The 22,808-nt window shown below is 45.8% G+C and overlaps 1 protein-coding gene across 1 annotated transcript in view; it reads left to right on the forward strand.

The window, feature by feature from the left end:
* Positions 1-22,808, forward strand: part of LOC119175603 (protein kinase C iota type) — a 51,651-nt gene that overhangs the window by 26,651 nt on the left and 2,192 nt on the right. Inside the window, exons 8-11 of the mRNA XM_075876303.1 lie at positions 3,384-3,515; positions 9,480-9,559; positions 11,141-11,237; positions 15,272-15,336. Coding sequence (XP_075732418.1) covers positions 3,384-3,515; positions 9,480-9,559; positions 11,141-11,237; positions 15,272-15,336 — 374 coding nt within the window. The remainder of the gene's footprint in view (positions 1-3,383; positions 3,516-9,479; positions 9,560-11,140; positions 11,238-15,271; positions 15,337-22,808) is intronic.

Raw genomic sequence — 22,808 nt, forward strand, 5'->3', positions numbered from 1 at the left:
ACTCCTACTGTTTCAATAAGACTGAGCCACATTATTTAAACCAACAACAATTGTCACCAAAACAACTAATATGATCTCATTCAAAATGTTTCATTTCTGTCGCTTTGCTTTCGTGTTTACGTTTTACAATTATTTCTCTAAAGCGAGTGGGCACTTATACTGAAGGACATGATGTTCAATGTCAAACCTTGAATATAAAGAGTAAGAGGTCCACTTCTCTACTTCTTTCTGCCTCTTAGTGTTCCTATTGGGGTTCAGCGCTACAGTGTCATGTCAACCATTCGCTACAACGCGGTATATTTGAAATAAAGTACGTATGAAATGAAGATGCTGGGCACCGATATATTCGCTAAAGAAGAAGTGATCCGAGACAGCATGGCATAAACGAACTGGAACTCTTTTGAGGGCCTTCAATAGATGCCAAGAACAAGGAAACACCGACAGTCCAGAATAGTTCGCCTTTTGCCAAGAAGGACCACTCACTCTGCAAGTCTAGTAATCCTCATTACGCCCATGCGACGAAGCACGGCACTGACGAACGCACAAGGGTGCTGTTAATTTTATTGCGAAATATTGCTATAGCGTACATTCGAATAGGATTAGACTTGCTTTACGAGCTAATTAGAGCCCAAATGAAATGTTCCGTCCCCTAGGAGCCAAATACAAACTTTACTCCTCAATACCGACGATGTTGGACTATGTAGATTTTAGCCACAGTTTATATTTGAAGTATTTAGGGGAGAGAAACATACTGGTTCTGAGCAGTCCTGACCACATTGTCAGCAGCAAAAAATAGTTTTTCTCAGTGTCAAGGTGCATTTGGTTATCTTAGAAAAAAAAGCCACTTATCGCGCATCGTTGAGGCGGAACACGTGGCAGACAAGCCTAAATGACCCAAGCCTACCAACTGGAAGGTAATTGTCCGACTATGTTTCGCCACGCAAAATTGTAGCTTGCTTACTCCCCGTAGCCTTGGTAGTGCTGAACGGTAGTGGGGAGGTGAAGTATAGACATAAGTTCGTAGGTTATTAAAATGTGCTTCGAGTTTTAGTTTTTTACCACTAGTGTGAAATGAGTAATCTGCCTAGATATAGTGAGCTGCACGGATTTGTACTGCTTCAAGGGCTTTACCACCGTATTCTAGAACACTCCTTCACTCAATGCTTCACCTTGACTTGAAAAAGTCGATAGGAGCGCTGTCTTCTGGCAGGCCAAGTCACTGCATATCGGCAATATTCTGCAGCGATTCTTGAGAAGCACAGTGTCAATTTCAGTCGAGCAGCGGCGCAGTGCTCCACTCAGTCAAGTGAAGGGCGGAATTCGAGTCGAGGAGCCTTTCTGAATACGGGGATTAGAAAGGTTATCTCAATGTGGGTCCCAAGCAGAGCATGCGTATTTTAACTACGGGGCCAAACACATTTCAGATAAGGGAAGCGAGACGGAAGTGCCTTCGAAAGTACTCATGAATGATGCTTCTGATGCAAGAGGACCAGGAAAGATGGCTGGAGACAGTAACGCCGAGGCACTTTCATGCATGCACAGGAAAGATCTGAGCGTCGCACAGAACCTACTATGGTGGAGGGAGATGCGGATTAAAGAAGCCAGCACTGTTTTAGTAGCGTTCAAGTGACATAAGGCATTCGTTACCCCAAGCAGTGATCTTATCCACCAAACAGTGATCTATCGAGTGACGACTCGGTGCCGCCAATGTGCGAACGCTTGGTCAACTGCATACTCATTAGCATTTTATTATAAATTTATCATATAAAAATATGTAGTACATGATAAATTATGCCGATAATTACGCTAGATTCACTGTAGCTACTATATACGCAATGATTATAGCAGCAGAATCACTCCATCAAGTAATCAACATGCGGATAATCATCGTTCTGCAAACGAGACCGCCAAAAAGATTAACCCCCGTATTCTAGAACCTCCCTTCACTCAACGCTTCGCCTTCACTTGAGAAAGCCGATGGGAGCGCTATCTCGAGGTACGGCATTTAACTGCATATCAGTGATAGTCTGCTGCGATTCTTGAGTAGCGCAGCGTCATTTTCAGCCGAGTGGTGGCGCAGTGCTCAACTCTGTCAAGTGAAGGGTGAAAGTCGAGTCGAGGAGCGTTTGTGAATACGGGGGTAAGCTTGTCTCTAAGCGCTTTAGCGCCTCTAGCTACACGAGCTGTCCAAAAAAATTGATCAGTACTTCATCATATCATTGGGCGGTGTAGGTAAACATTATTGCGTAATTTGAATGCGGTGAAAAGCTGTCCATAGTCGTCTCTCACAATAGAATATTGTTAAAATGTTATTTTTTTTTAATTATTATATTTTTTACATTACCGTTTCTTACTTCGGAAAAGCGGTTTTTGAGTGCCTACCCAGCACCTAATGTCTCTCAATACAAACGGATGTCATCCTTTTATCGCAAGCTGAAATATTTAGCCTAGTACATATAAGCACCTGCATAGTTATAATAAACAGATCGCATAGATCATGCCGTGGTGTACCGCTACTCACGCACCCTAGCCACGAACCGATAACGCGAAGTCGTGGGATCTTAACGAAGTTACATGGTCTGCTGAAAAGTCTTCTGACGCTGTGTGTTATACATATATGTATATGCAACGATATAGCGTTACATATAGCACGGAGTCAAAGTTCGGCACCACTAAGGTACTCGGCTGCTGACCCGCAGGTCGCGGGTTCAAATCCCGGCTGCGGCGGCTGCATTTCCGATGGAGGCGGAAATGTCGAGGCCCGTGTGCTCAGATTTGGGTGCACGTTAAAGAACCCCAGGTGGTCAAAATTTCCGGAGCCCTCCACTACGGCCTCTCTCATAATCATATGGTGGTTTTGGGACGTTAAACCCCACAAATCAATCAAAGTTCGGCACCATAGTTTCTTTTTTGTGCGTGCGTGCGGGCGCGCGTGTGTGTGTTTGTGTGTGTGTGACCTTCCGCGGTGACCTAGTGGCTGAGGCACTCGGCTGCTTACCCGCAGGTCACGGGATTGAATTCCGGCCGCGACGGCAGCATTATCGATGGAAGCGACAATGCTTGAGGCCCGTCTGCGTAAATTTAGGTGCACGTTAATGGACCCCAGGTAGTCGAAATTTTTTGGAGCCCTCCACTACGGCGTCTGTCATAATCATATGGTAATTTTGGGACTTTAAACCCCAATAATTGTTATAATATTGTGTGTGTGTGTGTGTGCTTGTGTGAAAGCGTATGGCGTAGTGGCTGCAGATGCACTTCTGTTGAGAGATTTCACGTGCTCAGCGTATCTTGACGAGCATGCGGCAGAGACGTGTCACGCCGAGAACCAATTGCGTCGTCCGATGTTGTCAGGCCTGCGTCTTCACTGAGCTCTTCCCCAACAGGCATGTCCGCCGATTGGTGGTCTTTTGGCATAGTGCTCTTCGTGATGCTCGTCGGCAAAACACCGCTGGCCATCTACGCCTCCGAGAAAGGCGTCGACCTGCACCTGGCAAGGCGGGACATCCGCTATCGGCGTAAGTATAGAGCGTGCGAAACAGGCCTTCTCTGGGAAAACAACTTCACAGGATCAAACATATTCGTACCATATAACATACTTTCTCGGCTACCGTTCCTTTCAGGCAAATAATAATGCCAAAGTTAGTAATAGTATTATTGGCTGCCTAATCAATGAATTCTGAAACCGGCGTCTGACTAGCTGGTACTGAACGTCTCATAATCGAAAGAGCTCGCAACTTTGTATCCAAAGCGCAGAGCAAATGTCCTTTTATCAAGTACTTGACTAGGGTTGACATGCAGATGCAGCATCAGGGGCACACCGATTAATCAATTGTTCTGCTCATTCTAATAGGTAAATACGGTTGAACTTGCGAGGCCGTCACATTACTAATTTAGTGCTGCTTCGTCTACCTACGAAATTAACACCTCGAAAGTAACACTTGCAACATAGTTAAACATAGTATGCTGTACGATTCTAAAATGAATGATACTTCTCACGTCCATGTTGCATTCTGGGTACCTTTTTGCCTCATTGCCCAGCCATTTCAATTTACTAGCGCAATAACTTGGCTTCCACCACATCCATATCGCAAGGTGGCAGCCTCACCGCTTAGTGTCGCCCATGTAAGTAAAGGCTCTGTTGGCGGGTTTTTGCGGCATCTTTCTCGCGTGGCAAAACCCGGGGCACGCGCAGCATTTGCCCCTCGCGTGAGCCGCAGCGCACATGCTGGCTGCGACCAAGCATCGACGTGAAGAATGAACATAGGCGCCTTCACGCTGCAGCTTATCGTGTGCACCTTTCTTTCGTCAACGTCTCGAGGGGAGGATGACAGCGCCGCATGGACGAGCGAGACCCAGGAGCGACGTCCGAAAACACTAAGGTCTACCGAGAGCTACACACTGCATCCCAGTGATAGTAGCTGCTTGCTACTACCATGGAGCGCCATTTTCACAGTTCTCTTCAGGCAACTGACAGAGCCGCCGAAAGACAACAGTTTTCTTAAAGACGTCAGCGTGGCCCCGGAGGATATGCCTGGATACCTTTCGGAGCACCAGCCTCACGTCAAGTTCATTCTTCTCTTCACAAACTTCGCTTGGATTCTGGTGGCTCTTGTCGGCATGGCCGTGATTGGCGCCCGCTTTGCGAACCAGTGTGGCGGAAACAGACAACAAGAGGTGGGACCGAAGTACATGTATTACTACACAAAGATTCTGACTATCGTCGAGGGCGTCATCATCCTCGCCCTGTGTGCCTTCGTAGTCCTTTTTGCGGCGAATTACGGCCTAGGTGCCAGCATAAGAAATGCACCAGGATACTTCGAAAAGGCTATACACGACCTAAGGGTTTACACAAACCTCACGAGCTCCGAAATGAAAGTACCGATTAAAAGGCAAGTGCTTGCAACACGTCAGCGTTTATCCTACCGCGGCTTCGTTGAGTTCGTGGGGCATTCGAAGATGCCAATTGCGAAGAACTGGACAGACAAAGAGCTCAGGCGTGCCTGGGACGCTACCGAAATCGAGAGAAGGCATACTGAAGAGCTCTTGGCAGACATTCCCATGACATCAAGGGCTGAAGGGAAGGCACCTCAAGCTAAAGCACCACCACCAGCCAAAGGGACCCCAACAGAGCAAGGCATCGCAAAGATGGCGAAACGGTTTGCATGGTTTGACGAAATGACTGGCGTGTGGGGATACTACGCGCATCCAATACTACGGCCTATCGCTGTCTACTCGATTGCAATTGCAGCAGTAGTGGCTGCAGTAGGAACTGCAATCGGACACAAACACCACTCGGAAAAGGTGGATCCCACGAAGAGGCACAAGGTATCGGACATTGCTGGACATACTTTGCTTGCAGCTGCGTTCATTATGCTCGTGTTTTGCGTAGCAGCCCTGCTTGTTCTCAAACGTAGCACTCCGCACGCAATTGCAGGCCAGTGTTATATTTGTGATATGTACAGGAGGAAGGAATACCAGCAGTTAGACTTCGCCCAAGATATAGCGTGGCCAGCTCAAGAAAGAGCTGACATATATGCCAACTTGTATGTAGGTGACGTGCTTCGGTACTGTGGCGGGGAGAGCGTACCAATTACTTTTTTTATGAAAAAGAATAAGGGAGCCTCAAGTAAAAAGGAAAAGTCAAAGAAAGACAAGAAACCTGAAACAGAGAAGTTCGCTTTACTGCTTCCTAGGAGAGCGCGTTTCAACTGTGAGACTGCAGCCTCGGTCGTTGAGAAGCGGGGCTTTTCTTTAAAGGGAGGTACCGTACGTTACCACAGATGTCCGTTTATGACTTCTGTTACCCGACAAAAGTCCGTATTAGGGACCCATGGACGTGGTACGGATGTGGAAAAAGCAGCTTGCAACTACTACATCTGTTCAGTTCTCGAGCACTACGCGCAGTCTTTGTATCCCGACTTTGCGGCCGGTGCTGCCGCAGAAAAAGCTGTAGTCATATCGAGGCAGCAGGAAGGGCCCGGCATGTGTGCCCCTGTGTTCGGAATCGTTAAATCTGGGTTTTCTTTATTCTGCGACTCATTCCTGGAGTACCTGAAGTCGATAATTCTCACTCTTTTTCTAGCAGTCCTACTAGCGTTGGTGGGCATGCCCGCATTACTAATGCTCTCAAAATATTATCTCATAATGATACCGCCTCCCGAACCTGTGACAGTACCACCTCCTTCGGCTGCAGTCACAAAAAAGGCCAGAAAAAAGCAAAGCAAGAGTGGTGGCTGGTTTGGCGATTCCGGCGGTGATAACGGCAGTGATACTAGGAATAGTCAACTTGAAAAACAAATGGGTTTCTATAGCCACAGTGCAAAGCTAGGAAAGCTTCGTGCCGATCAAGGTGTCACTCATTCTGGCAGTTCATCTGAATTTAGGACCGCCAAACCGAAGCAAAAGGCTAAAAGTTCAAAAACAAAACTAAAGGCCAAGGGTGCAAAGTCGAATCTAAAAGCCAAGGGTGCCAAGCCAGAACTAATCGCTGATACGCCGGAAAAGAAAGCCCTGAATAAACGTTCCTTTGAAGGAATTGAACGCCAACTAACGGGCATTGGAGGTCTGCGTCTCTTGGAATCGCCTGATGCATCCGACGAGTCGGTCACACTTTCATCGGAGGTGGGTGGTAGCGCTACGAGCACTGACAAGAAACTAGAAGAGCCTGCTATTAGAGTGAAAAACGTGAAGACTCAATTTAAACCAGAGTGGTGTATTGTTGACACTAGTATGATTACGATACCGATCTCCCAATTGGAACGGGCTCGGGATTTGCTGACCTCCAGCAGCGCGGGTTCTTTATCGTCTAAGAAGTGCAACATTGAAATCGTGAAGCTCCCACAGAACTCCAGATGCCTTGTTCATGGCGCAGAGCCTGGGACAGTCATTCCGACCAGTTCAGCTGTCTCACAGCATTCAGCGAAGTCCAGCTGCGCTCTTACCGACGTAAGGCCTAAGCAGCTTTATTGCCCATCTTCTGGGAAGTCACAGTCGGTCAATCCCACATCAGTTAAAGCACCCGCTAATGGCAGAGAAATGTCCCACCTACCTAATAAATAAGTGCAGCATCAATACTGTTATCCAATGACAAATAAAAAAAAGATGCGCATGGCCAGTGTAGTGGAGCACGTGCTTTCTGTCTCGAATTTAGCGGGAAAGTGGCCGCATGCAGGTGCCGGCACGAGACCGCTCGTGTTCTTTTTTCCACCGGCCACAGCACGTGGCAGTCCCATCGAAGCCACTCCTGGGCAGCAGCAGTGATGACCCCGTCGGGGTAGAGCCTGCTCGATGCGGAACGACGGCAGCTTTTTGCCCGTTTGGAGCGAATTTGGTCGCCGTCTCGCTTTGACGCTCGTCTCCTCGCCCAAGAATGCTCAGCTTTTGGAACGAATCGGTAATGCTCGGGGACTCTTCAGCATCTGTGCCAGTCTGGCTGAATATCAGCCGTCCGTCTTCAGGTTGGCCGTGATTCTCTTCGCCATCAGCGGCTTCCTAGTGCCTGTAGGACTTGGATTTCTGGGTTTGCGTTTCATGGGAAGATGCGGAGGCCAGCGGATCCAGGTCATCACGCCACTCTACAACGAGTTGTACAACGGACACTGTGTGGCCCTCGGCTCGCTGACGATTACGTCAGTGATAGTCAACGTTCTGCTCGTGGGCTTCGCTTTCGGCATACAGAATTCCCTGCGCGAAGCATCAGCCTTCTATGCCCGCGGCTTGGACGACCTCGAAAGCTTCTTCCGCGCCACGCCCAAAGTGCGGAGCAAGTCTCAACTTGTGATAAGGAGCGCGGCGCTACAAGCGCAGAAGCTGGACTCTGATTTCAGCGAGGCCTTTGAGCAGTACCTGCTGCATAGGCTGGACGTGAACCCCTTCGAGACCAAGGGCCCCATCTGCGGTAAGCTGCTACGCGCCATGCTTGGCGAGCATTTCGAGTTACGGAACACTAATTGTAGCGTCCTCGAACAGACGCAGCAACGGCTAGTGCATAACGCCACGGAAGCGTTTAAAAAAAAGACAATGACCGAGAGACGACGTTTAGCACGAGCGCTTAGGATGAAGGCTTTAACCGTTCAAAACGGTGGAAACGCCAGTCGCAAGAAGATTGCTGACATTAAGGTCAAATTTCAAGACTTTGAGCAAAGGTTTCGTTTGCGCCACCTTTTTGGATCCCTCGCGCCGCTCTTGATGATGCTTCTGTCCATGGTTGTTGGCTCCGTAGCAGCTTTTTTGGTGGTCGGGCTGGCCACGGGAATGCTCAACCACGACCGTGGCAAAGGGCCCACACTGCGCAACGGATTCTCTCATAAGGCAGGTCTAATTATGCTTCACTGTCCCATCGTGCTCTTTGCGTGCAGTATTTTAGCTGTTCCTCTGGCTGGCGTACTGCTTTCCGGTTGTGTCGTTGGCGAGTGTTACATTTGCGAGCCATATCGGGGTAAGGAAAGACATATACTTGACGAAGCCGCAATAAAACTGCTTTCTGGAGACACCACTCTCCTTCCCAGTAAGATATTGCACTCTTGCTCGGACCGGAGTAGGCTAGAAGTGAGACTGCGTGAGCAGGTGGCTGACATCCCGACGTCTTCGGAAATGCTACATAGAAGTGCGGATCAAGAATGCACCGACAACTTCACTCAAATAGGCGAGGACCTCGCTGTCAATACCACCGCCGATTTAAATGCTGAAATACTTGAACCGGCGTTGTCGGATTTTTATATAAATATGGTCTCCCAAGCAGAGATAACGCTTAGCCGACTGGAAGGAAAGAGCCGAAAGAGCGCAGCTGCTCAGTGCCGCATTGTCTACAAGGTGATGAATCACGGCTACAGCTTGTTCTGCGGGACACTACTTGGCAACTATCATGGTGCTTGGAGCAGTCTTCTCTTTCTCGCTGCCTTGCTTATGGCTACCGCTGTGGTTAGCGTGCGTTTGTCCAAATTTCACCTCGTCATGGACCAGTACTGCTACGCTGGTTGGGACAAGCGCATCTTGCGCAAGTCGCCGAAGAGACGGAAGGCACTGAGCAAACGTCCTGTTCTAAAGAACTCCGTGGAAAACTTATCGTCACCTGCTAGCAGCGAAAGCCTGGAGAAAGACGAGTGCGATGACGCCGAAGCTGACACGACTTCAGTGGAGACGCGGGAGCATCTCAGTGACAGTGACGAAGACCCAGGCTCTGTGGGAGGCTGGCATTCCGAGGCTTGGCTTCTCGGCTCGGACAGCAAGGGCCCTTCTTCGTTGACAGCAGCACACGCGGATAACAATTCGTTCACTGCATCCGACAGCGACTCGGGGCAGACAGAAAGCGTTGTGGCTGCTGCCGTTGAAGAAGAGATGACCAACTGTTGAGGTCATCCAGCTTGTGTACCTCATTACCGTTACTGTTTGTTTTTCTTCTCGTGGGTGCATCCGAACATTTCAGCGTGCGCTGTGCTTATGTGGCTTTGTGCTTGTTTACCTTTTTCTCGTCTAATTAGTGGCCTTGATTGCACCATTGAAAATTCCGAGGACTTTGTCGAGGTCTGCACAAACGCTGCTCAGAGAAATCCTAAAAGAGGTAAGAAAGCTTATCAATAATATCGCTATATGTGCAACATGTTTGGCTTCCCTAACTTGCGCGCGTTGAAGAAATATATGTGCCAAATGCATAAACAAGTTATCAGTTTTTAAATGTGTAATGTCAAGAATATATTGTGAACCTAAATTAACCACTTTTGCAAGATGTGGCAAACGACACTACGCAATGTAATAATTTTGTTTATATGCGCAAGTTTGAGGTAAGGAGACACTTAAAAAAAGCATTCGCTAATACCCAATATATTTTAAGAAGAGTGTCTGGTCACCTGTACGTTTATTTAATGCAGCAGTAATTGGTAGAAAAATGTTTACAGTTTGTTTTAGCGAACACTATCAAAATGAAATAAGTACTTGTCTCATCACGTGCGCTTGCGTTGAAAAAATGCGAGTATCTCTTTTTTTTAGCGCGCTCCTTTGTGATTAAGTGATCTTCGGGCAGTGAAAAAAATTGAAACAGTATTAGCGCTCGCTGACGATGTGCCATCTACACTTAAACGCTGCAATTTATATGCGTCAAGCACACCTATTGAACATACGGGCAGGCAAAATGGTTGCTACATCTCTTCTAGCAAGCATACTTCTCAGCATAAAAAAGAAAAATTTTCTGCACTTGATGTGGGAATATTCAGTGGCATTGTTATTAAGCAATATAACTACTCGCCCACTTTTTTTTACCTTACTGCACCTTACTTTTATTAGCCACAGACGACCCTTTCTCACGCGTGAACGTAACACAACTTCTAAATTTACGTAGAACGAGTTCGTTATTACCTCCAGGCGTTTACGTCTTTGCTGCACAATTCGTGGCCCCCGCAGGTTGCTCAAAGAATGAGATGAGCTATCAATCTGCCGATCTACGAGAGAGATTTGTTGTGAAGTTTCTTCTACTTTGCTTTGCCATGCCTGTTCGGCCTTGTCTTGCGTGACCATTGTGCACGATAAACAATTTTCCATCGTTCTCTACGTTTGCGACTGCGCGGGCGGAGATAGCACCGTGTATAAGAGAAGCGCGAAATGCTGACTGGCTCAACGCTTATTTTGTTTGATGAAGAAATAAGTGGTGAGTAGCAGAGAGCGTTTGTAGGAAGAGTAGTGAAATCGTAACTGCAGCCTCGCCTTCGAGCTCGTTGTGATTTAGGGACCCTTCAATAGTGCGCCGTAAGAGTCTGCCAGCGTGCTTGCACGCGCGCGTATATCTCGTTGCTCAACTTCTGATACGGTGGCCGATACGCAGATGCTCCTAAAGTAAAACAAAGCACGCTAGGTGTGCCTAAGTTGGCGAAAGTGAATGCCAATGCGCTCCATCGGAGAACTGGCTCTTCTCTGATGGAGAGCGCTGGTATTGACTATTGCACAGCTTAGCCACAGCTAGCGTGTTCCGTTTTACCTTAGAAGCGGCGTATTCTGCCGCGTGTGGAAGCACGGCACGACGTCGTATATTTGGGTGCCTCCTTTTCGTTGCCCCGGGGTCACCCATTTCGCGAAACAGGGCCATACGGGCCGCATGTTTCCTAGTGTTTTCAAGAAGTGCTTACTGTGGTATATGTTTTTGCCTTTGTAGAATCCCAAAAGGAGGCTGGGATGCAGACCCGAAGGAGGATTCGACGACCTCATGAAGAACCCGTTCTACGCCCCCATCGACTGGTCAGAGGTCTCCTGTGAGTATACACCTTTTTTTTTATATTGAATATTACATTTACTCCCATCATGCTGCGAAATATGAAGGTGTACTGATGGTCGCGGGTAGCTCGTCTCCCATGACTGCTTGCGCTCGATATCGCTACAGAGGTTATAACGTTATCTGGGAATTTACATGCCCAAACCACAAAAAATGATTATGAGAGACACCACGTGAAGGGCTCCGTGAATTTTGACTAATGCTGTTCTTTAACGTGCACTGTCATTGCACATTACACGTGGCTCTACCATTTCTCCTCCATCGAAATGCGACCGCAGTGGCTGGGAGAAACCCGCCACCTGCCGGTTAGAAGCCGAACACTGTAACTACTACACCACCGCCACGAATATCGCTACGGAAGTTATCGTTCCCAGTGCCATTTCGGTTATGGTTTCAGTGTAAGCAATCCTAATATCGTGCTTCATTTTTGCCTTTCCTCAAATTGTTCTCGCAGGAGTATACTAGCCGTTTAGTTATCCGCCGTGATATCTAAGTACGTAAAGGTGTCGTGCATGTGATCTCGATGGCACCGGCTTGAACGTCGGTCACGACGGCCGCAATTAGAATTCACCGAAGGGCAAAGAGCACTTGTGTGCAAAAACTTGGGTGGAGGAGAAGGCCAGGTGGTCGAAATTTATCCGTAGCCCTCCACAGCGGCCACTTCGAAACCTGACGTGGGTTTACTACGTAAGTCTGCAGATAATGAATGCGCAGCATTTTTGAGCGAACCACTTGGACCCTCACTATCCAGTCGCCTACGTTCAAGTGCATGTGTGTTCGTTTCCTAAACTTTGAATATACCAACATTTGCTCAGGACTCGAGTACATAACGAACAACTTGGCTCGCATGCCATGACGTGAATAACTCGCCTGCCACGTGCGTCATGACACTCTCTGCACCAGTTATGTGTGGCACATACCCGCACACATGGCTTTTGCTATGCGGGTGTGTGCCCTTTAAACCATATATGCCCAAACTTAGGAAAATTAACAAAACTAATTTATTTCCCCAAAATGTTTGTTTCTACTACCTCAGAAAACAGAATAAGAATTTTATTAAAAAATACTTTTTCAAACAGTGATTTTGGAGCCATCCTGTATGTAGGACATCTATGTTTGATACACTGTGAAAAAAAAAATTCCCGCCTATCACAGTCACCCCAAAGTTACTGCACACCCAATAACTGACGAACAGTCGACAAAAAAATAAGTAGCATCGAGAACAATTTAACTCTATATTACTTATATTTTTTTTCGCGGTGTGGCGCTCAGCTACAGGCACGTGAAATGGCCATTCTGTAACTGCAAGCACGTGGATATTTGTAGCCCAGCGATCACCTAGACTTGCATTTGACGAGGACAGGTCATAATAAACACACATTAGGTGGCGCTACCGTCTTTACAGGAAAAAATATTTGAGTTACACTGAAACGTTTCACCATCCTAAATGTAGGAAACTGGGCATGTATGAATTAACAGGGATAATGAACAGAAGATTCACAGAAAAATAATAATAATGATTTTGTTTTGCTGGAGATTTACGAGCTAAAATAGGATATGATTGTGAGGCATATTTTGCCGGGGGAAGAGCTCATGGTGTTGTTCGCATTTCGCCCCCTTTGAAATGGAGCCACCGTGGCCGGATGTCGAACCCACGCCCTCGTGCTTAGCGGCACGACAGATTGGGCTAAGCTCTCGCGGGGGATCGATTTACAATGCACTTTGCGTGAGATAGAGAAGATAGACATAATCGCTTGTTGCAGTTGGCTTGTAATCAGCAACACCGATAGCATGTATACACGTAACTGTACAGCTTACACAAAGCGTTCAGATTCAAACATGTGACTGCTTCATATCAAATAGACTCCCACAATGAGGGAGAGCTGCTGGAATTACGAAAATAACTGTACCACTTAGTGAGCAGAAGCATGCATGGCCTATATGCCGCTTTTGATTGATTTGTGGGGTTTAACGTCCCAAAACCACCATATGATTATGAGAGACGCCGTAGTGGAGGGCTCCGGAAATTTTGACCACCTGGGGTTCTTTAACGTGCACCCAAATCTGAGCACACGGGCCTCGACATTTCCGCCTCCATCGGAAATGTATATGCCGGTTTTAGAAACTGTATTTGCTCGCTGTCATTTCGCGCAGAATCACGATAATTAACGCTCATGAGAGCTGCCATTTGGGAGAGAAGATACAGCATTATTTTTTCGCGGTGAGTCAGCGCTATTGCATCGCTGTGGCAGTCGCGGCCACGACAGTTTAAGCTACATATTGTTTACCACATTCTTTGCGAAACTTGTTTTATGCACATCCGAACAACATTATCACTGTTTTATTTACAGACTGTGTAATCGCACGAGGCCAATGGTGATGTCAATTAGAACTTAAATGGAATTTAATTTCGCCAATTGGAACGAGAACACGAAGAGTACCACTAGTCGATTGTTCACGCGTTCACCTTGTATTGAAAGTAAACGCCCTGTTTTGTGTCCTTGTGACAGTAGTTGAGTGGCTGTGGAGCCATTTTTCGCATTCACTTTCCCATAGGTAATTTGATTTGGGTGCAGGATACACGTTATCGATCTGTTGCGTTAGTTTCGTGAGGTTCGGACTACTAAAATCAGGCCAACTGTCCTTTTACGTGCGTCTGTGGTGTTTGTGGATCGCAACGTAGGGCTCTGTGCTCGCCCCACAGTAGCGACATAAAAGTAAACACAACTAAAATTTTATAAAAAAAGGCAATAAGATCAAGCGCTGCCCGAAGTGTTTCGGTAAACGCCAGAAACAAATGTGACACACCTCTCAAGCAAGTTTTCTTGCTCCGAATACAACCCACACAGCCCGAAAGTGGACGCTGTCTCACGCGAAGTTCACAGTAGCCCAGTTCGAGCCGCCAACCATATTTCAAATGTGACCGAGCCAGGCTCCTTCTCTGACCCCCGTATTCACAAACGCTCCTTCACTCAAGAGCTGTCCTCGACTTGAATAAGCTGATGGGAGCGCCGTCTCTTGGCAGACCAAGTCACTGCATATCGGCAATATTCTGCAGCGATTCTTGAGGAGCGCAGCGACAATTTCAGTCAAGCAGCGGCGCAGTGCTCAACCCAGTCAAGCGAAGAATGGAATTCGAGCCGAGGAGCGTTTCTGCATACGGGGGTGAGACGCATTTACTGAGGCACATTTGTCGAAAAACATACTTATCGAATTCATTCCTACGGCATGCGTTGTATTACCTCAATGTATACGATTTCAACTTGGGTAACGTCGCTATTTTGAACGATTTTTTGTTGTCAAGTCTCGAGCCATATTATGTCACAAATGTTCACTTGTGCGTTCTGGTGGTAGTGCTGGCTGATAAAGAGTCTAATACCGCCTACTAATTTTTTTTTTGTAAGAACATAGGGTTTGTAGGTGGCTACCGAACGGGCAATGAAGTAGATATGAATGTAGTTTCAGCATCGCGAGCTATTGCGATTCTTCGGTCGTGTTTACGCATGACGCCACGTACGACAGCGTCCCGATGACCACACGGCACACATTCTGGATAATTTCAGGGTTACATTGTGAACGATAGGGGATTGAACACATGTGAAAAGGAACCACACCACCATGTCAAAAGATCATGCAACTACGGACATACGGTAGGAGTCGGGAAAGTAGAGATAAAAAAAGAAACGCGACTAACAATGGGAAAGGCGCTCAGCGGCGGATAAGAAAGCTACAAAAACATATCTGCGCGTGCTCAGATAATAGGTGCTATCTAACAATGCGCGACGCGTGGGGGTGTAGGCGAGAGATAAATATTACGGCGCCCTTATTTATGCAAGTTAATCAGCGGTTAATTCACGCATGCACCACCACTTTTATTATACGCCAGGTCTCTGCGTGTTTCTTCCTTTCTGTGTGCTTGTATAAAACTGTGCATGCCAACAATGAAAAGATAGTTTAGACGACAAGCCTCCGGTTAGCGACCTCTTATGCTTTATCAATCTCTGGTTAACACAGCGGCCCGTCTGCCCTACGTTGAAGCGGCCGCGGGTAGAAGAAACTTTACACACCACACCTGTACGGCAAGTGCGCTTTTTTGTCTATTACCCGCTCATTCACTCTCTGCTCGGCGGTGCATAACATGCATAGCTTATTGGCAGCCGGGAAAATAATGTTTACGCCGTATCTACTTCGCGCTTTCTTTAGCCTGAGAGATTCGAAATTAATGTGTACGGCACACGTACGAAACGCGTCCTGCTATTGCTTTATGCAACATTCATGCGCGCACTTAACAGAACAGGCTTCTTTAAACTTTCAGCGACAGTGCATGGTCACTGAAACGCGATGATAACGTACATGTTAATGTCGAGTAACTTTTTCTCACTTTTCCGCCGCTGTGCGCCTTTTTAGTTGTTGGCCCGTGTTAGCGTTTTCAAATACAAAGAGTTAAGAGGGTAGAGGGTCTTAAAGATGTGTGATTTGGAACGAGTGGCGCATAAGAAATGAAGGTTAAAGACACAGATAGAGTCCTGTCTACGGCCCTGTCTAAATACGATGCTGTTATTTTTTTTGTACGTGACTCATTTGTCGTACTGACATCTCTTTTGACCATGCTTGCACGCTACTATGCTGATGCTGAAACATGAACAACTAGCTTAGCATTATGCCGCACTACCATGTCTCCATGCCTATATGCATTCCTCTACGAAGCGATAGATTCTTGCGTTCTATGATCGTCTATTCACGATCTCGACTGAATTCCTTGCAGTCTGTATGCAGCGGTTAATCTTGAGCGCGCAAGATCGCATCATTACACCAAACAACGAGCTAGTAAATACAAAAACATCCAGAGATGGTTTCATGCTCGTACGCTGACATATACTCCATCGTTAAATATTTCGCAAAGTGCTCAGTTGCCAACCCAAAGGTCACAGGTTCGATCCCTGCCACGGCGGTCGCATTTCGATGGAGACAAAACGGTAGAGGTCCGTGTACTGGGCGATGTCCATTCGCGTTAAAGAACGCCAGATGGTCAATCTCTCCGGAGAACCTACACTACGGCGTCTCTCATAATCATATCGTGGTTTTGGCACGTAACACGCCCGATATTATTGAATATTTCGCAAGATGACTCCAAGTGAAATAAAAGCCTGTAAAGGTTGACTACCCACACACTTTCGCATGCTTCATAACCAAACTAACCCCCGTATTCACAAACGCTCTTCGACTCGGCTTTCCACCCTTCACTTGACAGAGTTGAGCACGCTGCCACCGCTCGGCTGAAAATGACGCTGTGCTACTCAAGAATCGCGGCAGATTATCGCTGATATGCAGTGACTTGCCGTGCCTAGAGACGGCGCTTCGATCGGCTGTCTCAAGTGAAGGTGAAGCGTTGAGTGAAGGGACGTTCTAGAATACGGGGGTAAGCATTGTGCACTCATTGAATTCTCTTCCTAGATGGGATAGCACGCGATGGCATGGTTATTATTTGAAAACCCTGAATATAAACATATCTAGCATAGAAAAAAAGAAACAGAAATAAGAGAGAATAGATTCAACTAAATTTCCTAACCTGATAATAATAAGGATCATTACTTTCTAATTGTTAACGTGATCGAGGTTTCAATGTCAGCTGCGGCGACCCAATTGGGGTATGACAAAATGTGAAACACCCGTTCTACTCGGACTTAGGTGCCCTACTTCGGTTTTCCTAGCAATCAGATGCTGAATGATTACCCCAAGACCTTAAATGTTTTTAACTTTCTTTGATTTTTGTAAAAGCAGGATGAGTGGTATGAAATGTTGGTATCCGAAAGCAAAGGAAACTATGAACATTTTATTGCTTCTTAGCTTTGCCTCGACACGGCATAGCTTTGCTCTATTCATTGTTACAATACAGAAACATCCCGCATATATTGATTAGCATCAGGTTCCTTTCGGCCATCCCGCATGGCGGAAGCGAAAATGGAAAGGCATATATATATATATATATACATATATATATATATATATATATATATATATATATATATATATACGCACTCTTTATTGTATATTCACTCACAATCGATAGACGTAATAGCTATTTGAATAAGCTTATCGGAGAGCCACGTATTTCGAATCCCCATTAGAGTGCATGAAAATAAGTCACCTCCCTTTCAATACGCAGCAAATCATTACAAATTAAACTATCAGATATGTTTCAGCTCAGCCTCACTTTTGTCAGTGTAAAAGAATATTTTTCACGAACAAAATTAGTTAACCATGTCCACTGGACAAACGAGAGACCACTTTGAGCACGCCCAATGGCCACTTTTCTGCTTTATAGAATGCACACATACCCACAGGATTTCTAATCTTATCAGCTGGTTTATGTTTTTGCCACGATCGACCACGTCTGACCGATACGTCGACACCAATTTCGCTTTATCTAAGTAGGTTTCTGCTTATTTGTTCTCCACACAATGCTACGCATACTGCTTTCCAAGAAGCGAAGAACGAGCCAGACTCCATGTTATATACCGACGCGTCTATGGCAGCTGTAATCCGCTTTCCACAAGTATTATTCGCAGTCATAATAAAGTGAGGGTTCGTCAGACCTCGTCGGCATTCTAGCTGAACTTCGGGACTGGCACGTGCGTTAAGCACCTCCACGTGCGAAAATAGTTCTTTTATATTTTGCGTTACCTTTAGGGCGACAAATATGCTGTAAAACAAAAATAAGCGGAGCCTCATCTGGCCCCCTTACTTGTAATCCACCTTTTGAATGCACGTATCACCCTTTGGAGCGCTGAATGCAAACAAAGCCCATCTCACTCTTATGAACGATGACACTCGCTTATTTGAACTGCAGTGTCCCCAGTGTCGCAAAGGATACACTTTTCACGCGTGCCTTATACATTAAAATCTGCATTTTAGTTCGTCTGCTGCAAGGGCGAAGTATTTCGACAATAGCGTTTTATCCGGCCTGTTACAGCTTTTGTTGCACCCGTGGACAGAGCACAGACCATTGAAAGGACGGCAATAGTATATTTAAGCTACCAGATTTGTTGTGTGCCGCAGAGTCGTGTGCTACACAGCTGCCACCGTGGTAGCTCAGCGTATCAACTGCACCACTGCTAAGCTCTTAGACGCATGTTCCATTACAACATAGATGGGGGCAAAATGCAGGGAGAGACAATTGAAATGCATCTTGAAGAACTTGGGTGCTCGAAATTAATGCGAAGTTGTCCGCTATACAGCATGTCTGATAATGGTACCGTGATATATAATATCGCTGGTATGCATATACGTCGTCCGATTATGTGATGCGCACTGCTACTTATACGAGGAAGGCACCCTTGTAAAATCGAGAGTTCGGTGGACACCCGCCTGGCCGGGGAAAGACAGACGAAATTTACGCAGCGCCGACGAAGGCACTGTGTACATGTCGTTCACTTTGGTCTGCGTTGTCTAAATTTCGTCCAGACACCCTTGTAGTAAGCCCGAAGCACATGGCTATCATTACAGCGTGGTCAAATGTCTGAGTGGTGTCGGCCTTCGTGTATAAGTTTGAGTGAAGTACGGGCAAATTTGGTAACCGTTATTTGTGGAAGGGGCACCTTTAAGAGCGGTATGGAATAAATGAAAGTCAAGTGAAAGCATTGTATAAGACGCCGGCGATATTTGAACGGCCACTGATGTATTTTTATACAATATTGCTCTGTTGCGTTGGCGTTGACTTATATTTGCGCTTGGTATTGATGTTCGACTGAGATTCACTTGAAGGGCGTGCACAATTTTTGTGAGGGGTACGTATACCCGGAGCAACACCATGGGTGGTGTTGCACCATTACGGGTACATAATAACTAACCGGTGCCACGAAGCAGGAAAAATAGTTCGAGAAAAAAAAAAAACTGACGCTTCAGTTGCGACATCGCCCTTCGTCGCATTGATGCACACACGCGACAGTAGCACAATAAAAAAAAATCATTGACGCAGTATAGCACTGTTACTAGCTGACAAGATATTGCTAGATATGCCTGGGGAAACAACACGCGTGATAGAAGAAGAAAAGAATTCGCGCACTTAACACCGCATAATGGAGTAAAATAATGAAACCACACTGCACGTGTCATCGGCACAAAAATAACAAGTGATAGGTTAAATTGTTCACAGGCTATCGATAAAAATCAGTGCGTGTGCAACACACAGTCATGATGAAACAACGAAAATGAAGTGAAATATGGAACTAATCTATCTGCGTGAAAGACGAGCAGCAAAAGAACAGTGGGTGAGGTCAAAAGCAACTATAAATGTGCAGAAAGGAAAGTTCGCCAGTACTGTCATTCATACCGGAAGTGACAGCTTGACATTAACAGATTAGGTATGATTGTCGAAGCTCCCTTTCGTTACGGGAACAGATGCCAGATTGAAGAATTTCAGCTGTAATATTATCAAGTATGTAATCGGGAATTTGCACGTGTTTGTTTATTTATTTATTTAATTAATTATTTATTGAATACTGCAGACCAAGAAGTGGTCCAAGCAGGACAGGTACAAAAGGCAAGATATCAATACAAAAACACATGTGATAACATAAAAATATATCACGAAAAGTAAAATTGAAAACTCGTACTAAGAGAACGCATAAATTAAAAGTCAACATGGCAAAATATTACATAAAAATAGAAACAAAACACAAATTGACAGTGCCTATTTTAGCTCTAAACAACAGAAAGTTGGCTGAGATCAGTCAGGCAGGAATCTGAAGGATATCGGGGGGATATCATCGAAAGGATATCAGCAGGATATCGGAAGGTTAGGAATACCACCTATCGCGAAGCACTGTTCTCTGCCGAGGCTTTTGCACATTACTTTAGTTTTATGCATATTAATTTTGACACCGACTCTTCCACTTTCCGCGTGCAGTTCAGTTATCATAAGCTGTAGTTCGTCTCCCAAGTTTCACTCGCGAATGCAATGTCATCAGCGAACCGCAGGCTATGAAGATACTCCTCATTTACTCGTATCCCTACCTCTTCCCAACCAAAGGCCCTGAAAACCTGCCGAATGCACGCGGTGATTATCAGTGGAGAGATCTTGTCCCCCGGCCTGACACCCTTCTTTATTGGAATGCTATTGCTCTCTTTATGGAGGACTAGGGTGGCTATGGATCTGTTGTTGATTTATGCCGGTATGCTTATATAAGCTTCGTCGATGGCCTGATTCCACAGTGTCTGTATTACTGTGGTTATCTCAACCAAATCAAATGTCTTCTCGTATTTCATGAAGGCAACGCAAATGGGATTTCTTTTTCACCTGATTGATATTAATTATGAATATGGTATATCGTTGAGTAGCTTGTACAAAATCCGGCTTGCTCATTTGGTTGATTAGACTCTAATGTCGCCTTAACTCTATTAGCTATTATTTTTATGAATAGCTTGTAGGCTATGGAAAGTAAGCTGATCGTCCTGTAATTTTTCACTTATTTGACGCTTCCTTTCTTGTGGATAAAGATGCTGACATTCTTGCTGGTCATTAAGGGTAAATGGCCGGATTCCAAGAGAAGGCAAGCGGTTCAGGGGGACACGGAAAGTTAGGTGGGCAGATGAGATCAGCAAGTTTGCGGGTATAAAGTGGCCGCAGCAAGCACAGGACCGAGTTGACTGACGGAACATGGGAGAGGCCTTTGTCCTGCTGTGAGCGTAGTCAGGATGATGATGATGATGATGATGATGATGATGATGATGACGATCATGATGATGTTGATTACTCTTTCAATATACTGGTACCCTCGTAGTCAAGAGACGCTTCGTATGCGGAGCGGCCAGTTTTTCTAACACAGTCTCTCCACCATGCTTTTAACAGGTCTAATGGGACTTTACCTTCACCAGTAACTTTGCTTCTTCGCATACTATCTAGGGCTTTCTTTACATCCTTTGTCATCTGGTACGATGTCAGATTTCCTTATGCTATTATTGATTCTTACGATATCATTCTGCTTGTATCGGCTGATGTGAAGATTTCTGTAAAACTTTTTCGCTACCTCAACTATTATATTGGTTGTGACTTTGCCTTTCTTGTCCCTTAATTTATACATCTGGTTTTTGCCTATGTACTATCAGCGTCAAAGGAAACCCGAACAGCGGCAAGCCTTCGCGACAGTGTAGTGCGTGCCGTCCAGTTATCAGTGTTGACAGGCACGCGCATACTGTTCGGCAGCTGTGCGCATTTACGCGTGCCTGTCCGTGGTGATAGCTGGACAGCACGCATTATACACCATCGCGAATGCTTGCCGCTGTTCGGGTTTCCTTTGACGCTGAGTTCCGCCTTCACGGACTTCAGGCTTCTCCCGCTCTTTACAGCATGCTCGATTCTGTTCAGGTTATACCTTCTTATATCGGCTACCTTACGCCAACTGAATAACTTCAAAAGCTCCACATGCTGTATTTCGTCTGTTTTATTTGAGATTTTCATGGTTTGATGTATTCTAATGGGGTTTTTCGTCTTCGGAGATAGCCTGCCGGTGTCCGCCGACTGTACCCCTGACTTCGAACGCACACTCCTTAGCCCCGCCGCGGTAGTCTAGTGGCTAAGGTACTCGGCTGCTGACCCGCAGGTCGCGGGATCGAATCCCGGCTTTGGCGGCTGCATTTCCGATGGAGGCGATGACGCTGTAGGCCCGTGTGCTCAGATTTGGGTGCACGTTGAAGAACCCCAGGTAGTTGAAATTTCCGGAGCCCTCCACTACGGCGTCTCCCATAATCATATGGTGGTTTAGGGACGTTAAACCCCACATATCAATCAATCAATGCACACTCCTTAATTATTCTAGTCAGAATATCGGTCATTGCGTCAACGCTGACGATGGTTTACTTCGTTAGAGCTTCGAATCTATTCTAAACCAAGATTCAGAGTTCCTGTACTTTCTCTCTCAGCGATAGCTAATTATTCGGCTTCTTTCGTCTGTTTCTGTGGTTCTTTTCTCAAGCCCAGACAAATTCGAGACCTTATGGTCTCGAATTCTACGGCCACTGTATCGGATCTTGCCAACTATTTTGACACCCTGTACAATGCCCAAGTTTGCTCACAAAATGAAGTCTAGTCCATTTTTAGTTTCGCCAATAGGTATCGTCCAAGTCCACTGCTTTATTTTCGCTACTACTTACACAATTATATTCACTTTATTTCTTCCGCAAAAGTGATTTGGGAAACAAACATTGGGGCGTGCTTTGAGTATACAGCACCGAAAATTCTGCTTACTGCTTGGTAAAACGTCCAAGTTTAGTCGGTCCTAATATTGGGAATAGTTAGAAGCTTAAAATTATTAGAAAAGAGATCTGAGAAACATTGGTATGTAAATCGATCTGTTTTTAATGAACGTCCCAACGAGCCATTTCAATTTTCCTTAGGGACTAGCTTTTTTATTGCGTTACCTTAACTGGTAAGTTGACGATACTTCATGCTCAATTGACGTAGCTGTTAGGATTACCACCTATGTCGTGTATCTCAATTTATTGACCATGAGTTCTTGAAACAGAATAATTTTCTATTTTAGCTATATTTGTT

This window comes from Rhipicephalus microplus, chromosome X, assembly GCF_043290135.1.
Source record: "Rhipicephalus microplus isolate Deutch F79 chromosome X, USDA_Rmic, whole genome shotgun sequence".
NCBI classification, from domain to species: Eukaryota; Metazoa; Arthropoda; class Arachnida; order Ixodida; family Ixodidae; genus Rhipicephalus; species Rhipicephalus microplus.